The following is a 14,488-nucleotide window of genomic DNA, read 5'->3' as shown; positions in this document are numbered from 1 at the left end:
TCCAGACGCGCAGGCTCAGTAATTGTGGCTCACGGGCCCAGCCGCTCCGCGGCATGTGGGATCTTCCCAGACCAGGGCTCGAACCCGCGTCCCCCGCATTAGCAGGCAGACTCTCAACCACTGCGCCACCAGGGAAGCCCCTGTTTGTAGGCTTTTTGATGATGGCCCTTCTGACCTGTGTGAGGTGATACCTCATTGTAGTTTTGATTTGCATTTCTCTAATAATTAGTGATGTTGAGCAGCTTTTTACGTGCTTTTTGGCCATCTGTATGTCCTCTTTGGAGAAATGTCTATTTAGGTCTTCTGCCCATTTTTTGACTGGGTTGTTTTGTTGATATTGAGCTGTATGAGCTGTTTGTATATTTTGGAGATTAAGCCCTTGTCAGTTGCCTCATTTGCAAATATTTTCTCCCATTCTGTGGGTTGTCTTTGTTTTTATTTTCATTACTCTAGGAGGTGGATCAAAGAAGATATTTCTCTGATTTATGTCAGAGTGTTCTGCCTATGTTTTCCTCTAGGGGTTTGATAGTGTCTGGCCTTACATTTAGGTCTTTAATCCATCTGGAGTTTATTTTTGTGGATGGTGTTAGGGAGTGTTCTAATTTCATTCTTTTACATGTAGCTGTCCAGTTTTCCCAGCACCACTTATTGAAGAGGCCGTCTGTTCTCACTGTAGGGGATCTTATTATGGGTCACCTTTCCATGGCCTGCAGGTTCAGGCAGCCCCTGTGCTGAGACGGCCAGTGAGCTGGAGAGAGAATTAGGCGGGTGACCGTCCAGGCGTTTAAACCCCAGCTCGCCCATGTGCGGGAGGGGGGATGGGGCGCCGGACACCCCCCAGATCTCAGTTTTTCTCAGGGGTGTCCCCCACGCCACCCCCGCGGAGCAGCTGGGCTCTTTCTTGCATCCTCAACGGCCCGGAAGGTGGGAGAAGCACAGATCTGTCTGTTCTGACACAGGGGTCCTGAGGGCGGGGTCCCCGCCCCCCCTGCACCTTCTCACCCGGTGCACTCGTGTTCCAGATGCCCGAAGACAAGGCAAGCACCCCACGCACCACGACCATGACCTTCACCTGTTTCGTGCTCTTCGACCTCTTCAACGCCTTGACCTGCCGCTCCCAGGTGAGGCCCCGCTGCCCCCGGCAGCACCGGCTCATGCTTTCCTGGCCCTAGTCTCGGGGCGGCTCCTGTGCCCCAACTGTGCCCTTCTCCGCAGACCAAGCTGATATTCGAGATCGGCTTCCTCAGGAACCGCACGTTCCTCTACTCCGTGCTCGGGTCTGTCCTGGGGCAGCTGGCGGTGATATACCTGCCGCCCCTGCAGAAGGTCTTCCAGACGGAGAACCTGGGGGCGCTCGGTGAGTGGGAGGGGTCACCCGGGACCGCAGCCGTCCTCGCCGCACGCGCGGGGCAGCTGCAGACCTTTCCGGGGCGTGAAGTCCGCGCATGGGGCCATCCTGTCTGCAAAGGACTGGGCTCGTTCCTGGACATCTGCACGGGGTAGGAGGGGGCGACGTGATGGGGGGAGTGGAGAAGGCGGGAAACACGGGCGTACCTGCTAGGAGTCAGGGGAGGGCACAGGGGTCTCAACATCCCGGCCCACCCCGCCTCCCTGCCCCAGAGCGAGGGGCTCAGAGCAGGTACGGTGAGGCCCAGGGGCGGCGCCAGGATCGACCACAGTCTGGGCTCAAGCCTGTGACGTGCTGCCCCAGCTTAGGAGTGAGTTTACCCGGTTGGGGGTTTTAACAGGGCCTGTGTCACTGGGACCCCACTTACCTGGAGGTAGGAGTGGGCCAGCTGGCAGTTCCTGCTGAAAGGGCCACACGCCATGACCACAGCTCTCTGGGCCCCAAGCACACATGCCACGTGGGGGAGCCCGGGGACTCCCCTGCGTCTTCAGCAGGCTTCTGGCAGATCCACGGTCTCTCTTCGGAAGGTGCGCCGGGTGGCTTGGCCTCCTGTGCCTGAAACGGTGGTGACAGGGACCGAAGTGGGAGGAGGCGGCCTGGAGAGCTGCAGGGAGGGCACCAGGGTGACCGCCGACCCAGCTCTCCATCGGCAATCCCACACCCCACCGGGGAGCTGAGGGTAAGGGGGCTGGTGAGGTAGCCCCCAAGGTAGAGCACCGGGTGGGACGCACCCCAGGATCATGAAACGGTCAGCAGCATCCGAGGTGGTGGAGACAAGGGCACTGAAACCCTTTGGGCAAGACTGGGAACCCTCAGCTTTTTCTTCCCCAAAATCTAAAGAGCAGGGCCCCTGTGGGTACGGAGAAAAGAAAAAAACCTAAAAATGTTTTCTTACAGATGTTTCCATGCACTGGGAATTCAGGAAGCTTACCGAGTCTAAAGAAAGTGCAGGGCCTGCGCCGGGCACCATGTCTGTCACGAATCGTTGACAGCAGGGAGCCAAGAAAAGGCTCAGGGGGAGAATTCAGGGGTCAACCCTCCAGAACGAGCCGGAGGGGGGCTGGACTTGGAGCCCGAGCCGTGGTCGGGGGCGTCCGCCCCAGGAAGGGTCTCCTTACAGCGGAAGCTTGCATCATGCCCGCCCCCCAGCTCTGAGCCGCCTGCAAAGACCAGCTGGTCCTTGTGGAGCTGGCGCTGCAGGGTTTTGGATGCTGGGCTGGGGAAATCTCTGTCCCATCAGGGGAGTGGAAAGTCTGGTCCTCAGCTCCCGGGTCCTGGCCCCTCACCTCTGTAACTGAGAACGAACCAAGCACGGGCAACAGCACTCCGCAGCCCCCTGGGCTCCAGTGCTGGGCAGCACGGGGCTGGGGACTAGAGGGGCCAGCTTGCGCTGACCTTTTTCTCTCTTCCCCTGTTGGCAGATCTATTGCTTTTAACCGGATTGGCCTCCTCCGTGTTTGTTTTGTCAGAGCTCTTCAAACTATGTGAAAAATTCTGCTCCACAGCCAAGAAAGCCCAGATCCACCAGGAAGATGTGTAGTGGACCCCGACCCATGTAAAATCCCCTAAATCTATATTTTTATGTGACTGTGGCCCTCCCCCTGCCCCGCCTCTTCCGAGAGGTGCTTTCAGGACACCATGGCGTCAGGTCACTCACCTGGCTATTCCTGGGAAACCGGCCGGGAGCTTGGGCCCAGCCTTGCATCCATCCACCACTCTGTCCCGCCAGGCCCTGGGACAAACAAACAGTGAAGCACCTGCACAGAAACACCTCACTATTTATTAAATCACAATGATTTTTATTAACCACGTCTGGTTACGTATTTGTGCCCTAGCTTGGTGCCCTGCAGCCCCTGGTAGGGTGGGAAGACGGGGGCGGGGGTGGGGGAGAGGGCAGGACCCAGGCTTCTGGTCACACTGAGGCCCCATCTCCTCATCCATAAAAGGGGGGCTTCGGGTATTTTTAAGTGCGGTGCCTGGGGCCTGATGAGTATTTTGATGGATTTAATCAGCCCTTTCCTACACGTGGCCAGGTGGGAAACGCACAACCTCATGTTCATGACCACGTATGTGGCGAGAGGCAGTCACATCCTGAGCAGCCTAAACAAAGGCCTCAGCTTTTGAGGCTGAACAGGACGTGGCCTTTCCCTCCAGAATCAGGAACCAGAATATGTCCCCCCAGCCTGAGGCTTGTTTCCCACTGGCCCCAAGACTGTTCTTAACACGTGTCCGCCCTTCCAGCTGAAAGATGGCAGAGCAGGGAGGTCTGTGGCCAGGCAAAAACAACCACGGAGAACCAGAAATGCAACTCCATCTTCCATGAAATTAGGCCACAGCTATAACCCCCCCGACGCAGGGTTTTCCAGAGAAATCGAACCAACAGGATGGCGAGGAGAGAAGGACGTTTGTGTTAAGGAGTTGGCTTACGTGATTGTCAGGGCCAGGGAGTCTGACATTTCTAGGGCTGGCCGACAGGCTGGAGACTCAGGAAGGAGTTGTTGGTATTGCAGGGCTCGGGTCTGGGTTCCTTTCTTCTCGGGGACCTCAGTCTTCTAGCCTTCAACTGATTGGACGAGGCCCGTCCACATGATGGTCATCTGCTTCATTCAGAGTCTACTAGTTTAAATGTTAATCACATCTAAAAAATCCCAGAGACATCTAGGCACCATGGCCTAGCCCAACTGACACACAAAAGTGAATCATTACACCCAGCCACAGGAGCTGTGAGACAGGCTGCCCCAGGTGGTAACACCAGGCCAGACAGGGCGAAGAAGGTCAAAGTGGACCCCTGAAGCTCCCAGGCAAAGCCCACATTCCTCCAAAGTAAGATTCACAGCCTCACTAGGTTCCTTGGCCCCAAGTGACACCAGAGCTAAATGAGGAGACACACACATAAGCCATCCCCACACGAAGAGGGAGGGGGCTGGCTGGGGAAGACCCGTTTGGGGCAGGGGTGATACCTGCCCACAGCTACCAACCTTTAGCAACTGCCTAGACGTAAAGGCCAAATAACGTCACACACACACAGCCTGCTACCGGGCTCCTCTCTGAGTCAGGGACACTCCCTGCTGCTCCCTCCCTTTTCAGGATTCTTCAGCAAATTGCTGGCCCAAACAATAGGTTTCTCATTAAAAAAATAATAAAAAAAATAACTGGGGTCGATTGATACTTGCAATAGAAACAACAAAAAAGTATTCTTAACCCTTATACCATACAGAACAAGCCAGGATAAACTGCAAATGTAAAAGGTAAAACAGTAAAGCTTTTGGAAGAAAAAATAGGGATAGGTAAATTTTTACCAAATAAGACACAAAGAGCTAGCCACTAAGTGTTATATATACTGGATCGATTGGACTACATGCAAGTGAAGACCCTCTTCTCATCAAGGATATAATAGAACAGGACGGTTAAGCAGCTTAGCTCCATTTATTTTTATAGAACTCCACCCATCAACAGCAGGGGGCCGTTCACCAAAAAAAAAACAGTAAAGAAAGAGCAGAGGGGCTTCCCTGGTGCCGCAGTGGTTGAGAATCTGCCTGCCAATGCAGGGGACACGGGTTCGAGCCCTGGTCTGGGAGGATCCCACATGCCACGGAGCAACTAGGCCCGTGAGCCACAATTACTGAGCCTGCGCGTCTGGAGCCTGTGCTCCGCAACAAGAGAGGCCGCGATAGTGAGAGGCCCGCGCACCGCGATGAAGAGTGGCCCCCGCTTGCCACAACTGGAGAAAGCCCTCGCACAGAAACGAAGACCCAACACAGCCATAAATAAATAAATAATAAATAAACAAAGTAAACAATGCGTTAAAAAAAAGAAAACAATGAAGTCAAAGGCAAAAATAGAAAAAAAAAAAAAGCCAGTTCTTTGGAAAAAAAAAGTGTCAGTCTTGCTAGAGGTTCATCAAAGGAAAAAGAAGATACAAACTACCAATATTAGGAATGAGAGATGGTACATCATACAGATCCCTCAAGATATTCCAAAAATGAACACTAAGAACAGCTTTATGCACTTAAACTCAACAAGTTAGATGAAATAAACCAATTCCTTGAAAACCACAAACTACTAAAACTCACTGAAGATGAAATAATACATAATCTCAGTAGTTGTATAACTAACAAAGACACTGAAGTTATCATTAAAACCATCCCCCCAAAAGGAAATCACCAAAGCCAGATGGTTTCACTGGTAAATTTTACTACACGTTTAAAGAAGTAACAATCCTGGCACAATCCCTTCCAGGAAATAAGAGGAGGGAACACTTCTCAACTCATTTTATGAAGCCAACATTACCCTGATATCAAAACCATACAAACACAGTACCATAGACCAACATCCCTCATGAACACAGAGACAAGAATCCTCAATGAAATATTAGCAAATTGGATCCAGCCATATATAAGGAGTACAAGACACCATGAGCAAGTGGGGTTAATCCAAGGATGAAAAGCTAGGTCAATATTCAATAATCAATGCAATCCACCATATTAATAGTCTAGAGAAGGAAAATGACATGGTCATATCAATTGAAGCAGGAAAAGCATTCATAATATTCAAACCCCATTCAGGATAAAAACTCAATGAACTAGGAATAGAAGGAAACTTCTTGAACCAAATGAAAAGTATCTAGAAAAAATAAAAAACAAAAAACCCTGTAGTCAACATCATACTTAATGATGAAAGACTGAATGCTTTCCCCATAACATTAAGAGCAAAGCAAAGATGTCCAGCCTCACCACTCCTATTCAGCATAATACTGGAATTCCTAGTCAGTGCAATATGGCAAGAAAAGAAAATTAAAAGGCACTGGAAAAGAGATTTAAAAGGGGAAAATAAAACTGTCCCTATTCACATGACACTGTGTACGTAGAAACTCGCAAGGAATCTAAACACAAAAACCTTTCCAGAACCAGTGAGTCTAGGGAAGCCACAGATACAAGGTTAACAAACAAAAAATCACTGGTATTTCTATATACTAGCACTGAACAATTGGAAACTGAAATTTTAAACGTAATACACCATTTACAATGAAGCAAATTGAAATACTTAAGTATAAACTAACAAAACATGTTTAGGATCTGTTTGTGTGCTGCAAACTACAAAATGCCAATGAGAGAAATCAGAGAAAACCTAAAAAAATGGGGAGACATACTGTGTTCATGCCTTGGAAGGCTCAATATAGTAAAGATATCAGTTCTCCATAAATTGGTCTATAGATTTAACACAATTTCTATCAAAATCTCAGCAGGATCTTTTTTTAAGACATAGACAATCTTATTCTAAAATTTATATGAAAGGACAAAGGAACTATAAAATAGCTAAAACAATTCTGAAAAAGAGGCAAAAAGTTGGAAGAAACATACTTCCTGGTTTTAAGACTTACTATATAGCTACAGTAATCAAGACAGGGCAACACTGGTAAAGTAATAGATGCACAGATCAATGTCAGAATAGAGACCAAAAACAGTCCCACAGAAGTATAGCCAATTTATTTTTGACAAAAAGCCAACAGCAATTCAAGGGAGAAAAAATATTCATTTCAACAAATGGCGCTGGAACAACTGGACATCCATAGCAAAAAAGAACCTCTTACACTTTCTACAAAAATTAACCGAAAATGGGCAATAGACCAAACCATAGAAGAAACCAAAAGAGAAAATCTTTGGAATTGAGGATTAGGCAAAGAATTCTTAGACATGACACCAAAAGTACTATCTATAAAAGAAAAGAAAAATTGATAAATTGAATCTCACAAATTTAAAAAATTTTACTCATGAAAGTTACAGTTAAGAGAATTTTTTAGAACCTACACACTGAAAGAAAAACATTTTCAAATCACATATCTAACAAAGGACTTGGAGCCAGAATATTTTTTAAATCTCAAAACTTAACAGTTAAATTTTAGAAAAAGGGCAGAAATCTTGAACTGAGTCTTCACTAAAGAGGACACACCCATGGTAAATAAGCACAAGAAAAGATGTTCAACATCATTAACCAGTAGGGAAAGGCAACCTTAACCCACAATGAGATACACTACACACCTATTAAAGTGGCTAAAATAAAATACTGACAATACTAAGTGATGACAAGGATGCAAAGCATCTGGAACTCTTACATGTTGCTGATAAATGCTACATGTAAATGCTACATGTAAATGCTACAGCCTCTCTGGAGAACTTGGCAACATCCTGTAAACTTTAGCATACACCTAGCACATGACCCGTCAATCCTACTCCCAGGTATTGATCCTAAAGATGACTTATCACACAAAAATCTGTGCATGAAAGTTCATGGCAGGTTTATTTACAAGAGCCAAATCTTAGAAATAACCCAAATGTCCTTAAGAGGGTGAATAGATAAAGAAACTGGTACAACCATACACTGGAATTCTCCCCAGCAATGAGAAGGAACATACACAGAACAACTTGGATGGATCTCATGGGTATTATGCTGAGTGACAGTATCCAGTCTTAAAAGGTTACATACTAAATGGTTCCATTTACATAGATCCCCAAGGTGACAAAATTATAATGATGGAAAATGGATTTGAGGTTGCTAAGGGTAGGATTAAGAGGGTGTGACTGCAGAGGGAGAACCTGAAGGAGTTTGGGGGTGATGGGACAGTTGTGTATCCCAATTGTAGTGGTTTCACTGATCTACACATGTAATAAAATTTCATATAACTTGTGGCAGGGGTCCCCAAGACTACCCTCCGGCTCAGTGATTCTCTAGAAGGACTCACCGGAAGAGGACAACCAGAGGCTCTGTGTTTTGAACCCTCCCAGATTCTTCCCTTTGTCTGGTCCTCATTTGTATCCTTTCCCTGTAATAAATATGACCATCAGTATGATAGGTTTCCATGAGTTTTGTTTTTTTTTTTTAGCAAATTATCCAACCTGAGGGTGGTTTGGGGAATTCCCTGAACTTGCAATTGGTTTCAGAAGTCTTGGGTAGACTTTGCCATCTGGAGGACTGTGCCCTTAACTTCAAGTAGGCCTCAAATCAGGTACTATGGAAAAACTGGTGAAATTCACATAAGGTTTGAGCTGTTTAGTTCATAGTATTGCATTAACTCTGATTTCCTGGTTTTGATTATTTGGTCTGTGGTTATTTAAGATGTTTTCATTGGGGGAAACTGGGTGATGGGTACACAGGAGATCTCTGCACTATTTTTACAACTTCTATGTCAATCTAAAATTATTTCAAAATAAAGTTCAAGGAAAAAAAAAAGACTCAAAAAAATTGAGCAAAAATATACCAGGCAAATACAGACAACAACTCACGCAACAGGGGTGACACTACTAATTGTCAGATGAGATTTTAAAAATCCAGGCCAAAAGCATTCAGTGAGACAAAGAAGGGAATTTAATAAGACATAACCACCACCGAAAATCTAATAGGCCTGGGTATGTACCAACACAACATCCAAATTCATAGAGCACAGTAGAGAAAATTTAGGAAAAACACAGAAACTTCACTAGGAGACTCTTAACTGACCACAAGCAAGGAAATTGATCTCAAAAAGTAGATACAGGTGACCTCGCTCATCACTAACCTGCCATGTAAGGACACCACTGAAACCTCGATTGATTCCAGGAAGTAGATGTGATACAGTCAACCTCTCTAATCACTGTTCAACAAAACCACAAAAGAAGCTGTGGAGGGGGCTTCCCTGGTGGCGCAGTGGTTGAGAATCCGCCTGCCAATGCAGGGGACACGGGTTCGAGCCCTGGTCTGGGAAGATCCCACATGCCGCGGAGCAACTAGGCCCGTGAGCCACAACTACTGAGCCTGCGTGACTGGAGCCTGTGCTCCGCAACAAGAGAGGCCGCGATAGTGAGAGGCCCACGCACTGCGATGAAGAGTGGCCCGTGCTTGCCACAACTAGAGAAAGCCCTCGCACAGAAACGAAGATCCAACACAGCCAAAAATAAATAAATGAATGAATGAATGAATGAAGCTGTGGAGAAATTCTCTAGCATACCAAAATTGTAAAACTCGTGGGCCCAAGAGAAAATCAAAATGGAACTGCAGAAAACCTGGAAGCTCATCACACACACGCCAATCAGAATCTGTAAATGCAATGATCACGCCGCAATGTAAAGCAGAGCTCATAGAAAAAAAGTAGTAGCCCCATATAGTCTCATTTACTCTCTCTTTTTATTCAGTCATTTAATAATCAACTCAAAAAAATGAAAATGAAAAATAAACATAAAAAAGCAGCAAAAATAATATAAAAACAATATTAACTACAAAACAAAATTGGTAGAACCTAATCTAGGAAAAAAAAATGAAAGGAAAACACAGAAAAAAATCTACAACTACGAAAAATTTCAAATATTTCAGTCAATCTATGTAAATTAATTTGAAGACTTAAATGATGTGGAAAATTTACTAAGAAATATAAAAAATCAACAAAACTGATCCGAGCAGAGATTTCAGACAACCCAAATGATTAAAAAAAAAAAAAAAAAAGGATAAGGTTATCAATAGTTAACCCCTTCCCCCCACCACCAAACCAAGAAATACCAGATGAATTCTACCCAAACTTTAAGGAACTCCTTTCATTTGCATTTTCTAGAACCTGGAAGAAAGAAAGATTCTAAATTATTTTTGTAAGGCCAGCACAATTTTAAAGTGTGACTTACATAAAATCTGACCAAAACAAAACAAGAAACCACAGACCAACTCATTTATATACACTGCCACAAAAACACTAAACATGTGCCAACTGAATGAACACATTAAGAGTGACAGTTTCAGGCACAAAGATGGGGACTTCCCTGGTGGCACAGTGGTTAATAATCCACCTGCCAATGCAGGAGACACGGGTTCAAGCCCTGGTCCAGGAAGATCCCACATGCCACAGAGCAACTAAGCCCGTGCACCACTACTACTGAGCCTGCGCTCTAGAGCCCGCGAGCCACAACTACTGAAGCCCATCCTCTGCAACAAGAGAAGCCACCACAATGAGAAGTCTGCACACTGTAACTAAGAGTAGCCCCCGCTCACTGCAACTAGAGAAAGCCCACACACAGCAATGAAGACCCAATGCAGCCATAAATTAATTAATTAATTAATTAATTTAAAAAAAAATTTTTTTTAAAAGCACAAAGATGGCTCAGTATTTGGAACCTTAATATTTGGAAGAATTTGGTATTTCTTATTAATAACTCTGAAGAAAAACATGGATGCTAAAAAAACAGCTTTTTATAAAATTGAACATCTACTCTTGACACTCTTAATAACAAATATAAATGGGTACTTTCTTTGCATGAAAAGTGTATACTTATATATATACAAAACATCTCAAAACAAAAGCCAGCATCACACTTACTGTATAAAAGACTAGATGCATTTCCATTCAAGTCAGGAATAAGAAGGATGCATCGTTATTGTTAAAATTCGGAAAGTATTTGCTGATACAATTAATCAAGAGGAAGAAATGAAAGGTCTAGAAAGCAGGTAGGGAAATTATCCTTATTTCCAGGTATGCCATCATAATAGCTGCAATCAACACAGTGTACATCTTAAACTATACAATCTTATGTGTCAATTATATCTCAATAAAGCTGGGGGGGAAAAAAATCACACAAGCCAAAAGGTAACAGAAAGATGCTTTAAAGTACCAGGGGAAAAATGTCAAAATATCTTAAAAAAAAAAAAAAAAAAAAGCAAAAACAATCCTTCAAAAAAAAAGGCAAGGACTTCCCTGGTGGCGCAGTGCTTAAGAACCCACCTGCCAATGCAAGGGACACGGGTTTGATCCCTGGTCCGGGAAGATCCCACATGTCACAGAGCAACTAAGCCCGCACACCACAACTACTGAGCCCACGCATCACAACTACTGAAGCCCATGTGCCCTAGAGCCCGCACACCACAACTACTGAGCCCGCATGCCTAGAGCCCATGCTCCACAACAAGAGAAGCCGCCGCAATGAGAAGCCCACATCAAAGAGTAGCCCCCACTCGCAGCAACTAGAGAAAGCCGTGCGCAGCAACGAAAACCCAATGCAGCCAAAAAAAAATAAAGGCAAAAATTTTTTTCAGACAAAAAGAATCATAATAGCTGCAAACTCCCAGAGAATTCATAGATAATCAGAAACAATGAACAGCAGTGGTTCTGTGTGAGGTCCCCAGACCAGCCTCAGCAGCAGCACCTGGGAATTTATAAGCAATGTAAATTCTCTAGTCCCTCCCCAGAACTACTGAATCAAACTCTGGGAGTGGAGGTCCCCAGTCTGTAGTTTAAGAAGCCCTCTAGGTGATTCTGATGCAGGCTCAAGGTCGAGAACCACTGGATAAGAGAATTCAGCAAGGTAACGGGGTACCACACTATGCAGAAAAACCAAGAGCTTTCCAAAGTTCAAAGAATCATCAGTTGGTGTTGTGGGGGGAGGGGGGAAGTCCACTCACAGTGCCAGCAATGACAACAAAAATTTACATAGCAAACTGAGATGTTCCTGTTCTTGGATAGGAAGAATCAGCATTAGCCAATGTCAGTTCTGCCTACGTTCATCAATATTTAATGCCATCTTGAAAATACTATCCAAAAAAAAGAAAAAGAAAATACTATCAAACTTCTTAGAAGTAGTCAAAGTGCTACCAAAGATCAGACAAAATAAGCAGGCAAGCATTTGAAGGAAAAACAAAACAAAACAAACAAAAATACCCAGTAGTAATAAAGGAATAGCTCTTACATCTTTTTATCATAAAACTCTGATAATTAAAACATGAGACAGAGACCTTCAGTGAGAAAGTAGCATTTTAAGTCAGTGGGAAAGAGACACACCATTTAATATAAAATGTACTGGAGGGCTTCCCTGGTGGCGCAGTGGTTGAGAATCTGCCTGCCAATGCAGGGGACATGGGTTCAAGCCCTGGTCTGGGAAGATCCCACATGCCGCAGAGCAACTAGGCCCGTGAGCCACAATTACTGAGCCTGCGCATCTGGAGCCTGTGCTCCACAACAAGAGAGGCCGCGATAGTGAAAGGCCCGCGCAGCGCAATGAAGAGTGGTCTCCACTTGCTGCAACTAGAGAAAGCCCTCGCACAGAAACAAAGACCCAACACAGCCAAAAATAAATAAATAAATAAAAATTTTAAAAAACTGTACTGGAATTCATTTGGGGGTAAGATAGAGGTATATTTTAAAATACAGTTTGAGCCAAAGCAATCTTGAGAAAGAAAAACAGAACTGGAGGAATCAGGCCCCAAGACTTCAGACTATACTTCAAAGCTACAGTAATCAAAACAGTATGGTACTGGCACAAAAAACAGAAATGTAGATCAATGGAACAGGATAGAAAGCCCATGCATCTATGGTGAATTAATCTATGACAAAAGAGGCAAAACTATACAATGGAGAAAAGACAGTCTCTTCAATAAGTGGTGCTGGGAAAACTGGACAGCTACATGTAAAAGAATGAAATTAGAACATTCTCTAACACCATACACAAAAATAAACTCAAAATGGATTAAAGACCTAAATGTAATACCGGATACTATAAAACTCTTAGAGGAAAACATAGGCAGGACACTCTTTGACATAAATCACAGCAATATCTTTTTTGATCTGTCTCCTAGAGTAATAGAAATAAAAACAAAAATAAACAAATGAGACCTAATTAAACTCAAAAGCTTTTGCATAGCAAAGGAAACCATAAACAAAATGAAAAGACAACCCACAGAATGGGAGAAAATATTTGCAAACGAAGCAACCGACAAGGGCTTAATCTCCAACATACAAACAGCTCATGAAGCTCAATATCAAAAAAATGAACAACCCAATCAAAAAATGGGCAGAAGACCTAAATAGACATTTCTCCAAAGAAGACATACAGATGGCCAACAGGCACACGAAAAGATGCTCAACATTGCTAATTATTAGAGAAATGCAAATCAAAACTACAATGAGGTACCACCTCACACAGGTCAGAATGGCCATCATCAAAAAGCCTACAAACAATAAATGCTGGAGAGGGTATAGAGAAAAGAGAACCTTCTTACACTGTTGGTGGGAATGTAAACTGGTAGAGCTACTATGGAGAACAGTATGGAGGTTCCTTAAAAAACTAAAAATAGACTTGCTATATGATCCAACAATCCCACTACTGGGCATATATCGGGGAAAACCATGGTTCGGAAGGATACATGCACCCCAATGTTCATTGCAGCACTATTTACAGAAGCCAAGACATGGAAGCCACCTAAATGTCCATCGACAGAGGAATGGATAAAGAAGATGTGGTACATACATACAATGGAATATTACTCAGCCATTAAAAAAAAAGAAATAATGCCATTTGGAGCAACATGGATGGACCTGGTGACTATCATACTAAGTGAAGTAAGCCAGACAGAGAAAGACAAATATCATATGATATCACTTATATGAGGAATCTTTAAAAAATGATACAAATGAATTTATTTACAAAACAGAAACAGACTCACAGACTTTGAAAACAAACTTATGGTTGCCAAAGGGGAAAGGCAGTGGGGGGGATAAACTGGAAGTTTAGGATTGACATGTACACACTACTATATGTAAAATAGATAACCAACAAGGACCTACTGTACAGCACAGGGAACTCTACTCAATATTCTATAATAACATAAATGTGAAAAGAAGTTGGAAAAGAACAGATATATGTATATGTATAACCGAATCACTTTGCTGTACACCTGAAACTAACACAACATTGTAAATCAACTATAGTTCAATATAAAATAAAAAAATTTTAAAAAGAGAATCAAAAAAACAAATAAAAAATTAAAATACATTTTGAATGAATCAAAGATTCAGAAGTATAAATGGAAAGCACAGTAGTAGTAGAAGAAAACATGGTATTTCTTTTTGTTTAATCTCAGAGTGGAGAAAAACTTCCTAAGCAAACCACAGATCTCAGAAGCTGGCAAATATGATGACATCAAATGCAAAATTTATGTACGGAAAAATAAAGGCAGACAAACCAGAAAAAACATTTACCACACGTGGCCAATGCCATTTTGCTTAATTCAAAAGAGCACTCTTGGAATTCCCTGGTGGCGCAGTGGTTAAGAATCCGCCTGCCAATGCAGGGG

At 43.9% G+C, this 14,488-nt stretch overlaps 1 protein-coding gene and 1 long non-coding RNA gene across 3 annotated transcripts in view; one reads left to right on the top strand and one right to left on the bottom strand.

Moving 5' to 3' along the window:
* The window catches only part of ATP2C2 (ATPase secretory pathway Ca2+ transporting 2), an 80,263-nt gene extending 77,108 nt beyond the window's left edge, over positions 1–3,155 (top strand). The window contains exons 25-27 of the mRNA XM_057534404.1: positions 1,023–1,121; positions 1,216–1,357; positions 2,830–3,155. Of these exons, the coding sequence (XP_057390387.1) occupies positions 1,023–1,121; positions 1,216–1,357; positions 2,830–2,948 (360 nt within the window). The 3' untranslated portion in view covers positions 2,949–3,155. The remainder of the gene's footprint in view (positions 1–1,022; positions 1,122–1,215; positions 1,358–2,829) is intronic.
* LOC103008067 (uncharacterized) lies at positions 155–13,896 on the bottom strand. 2 transcript variants are annotated; one of them, XR_451016.2, is made up of 5 exons: positions 3,836–13,896; positions 3,066–3,140; positions 2,140–2,258; positions 1,776–1,963; positions 155–1,490 (listed from the first exon to the last, which is right to left on the bottom strand). It is a non-coding gene; the product is annotated as an uncharacterized LOC103008067 (long non-coding RNA). The 2 variants fall into 2 exon arrangements; XR_009006106.1 differs by lacking the exon at positions 2,140–2,258 and having other exon boundaries at positions 3,836–13,870.
* Positions 13,897–14,488: the final 592 nt, after the last annotated feature.

Source organism: Balaenoptera acutorostrata, chromosome 19 (assembly GCF_949987535.1).
Source record: "Balaenoptera acutorostrata chromosome 19, mBalAcu1.1, whole genome shotgun sequence".
Lineage (NCBI taxonomy): Eukaryota > Metazoa > Chordata > Mammalia > Artiodactyla > Balaenopteridae > Balaenoptera > Balaenoptera acutorostrata.
This window is presented reverse-complemented; position numbering and strand designations above follow the sequence as displayed.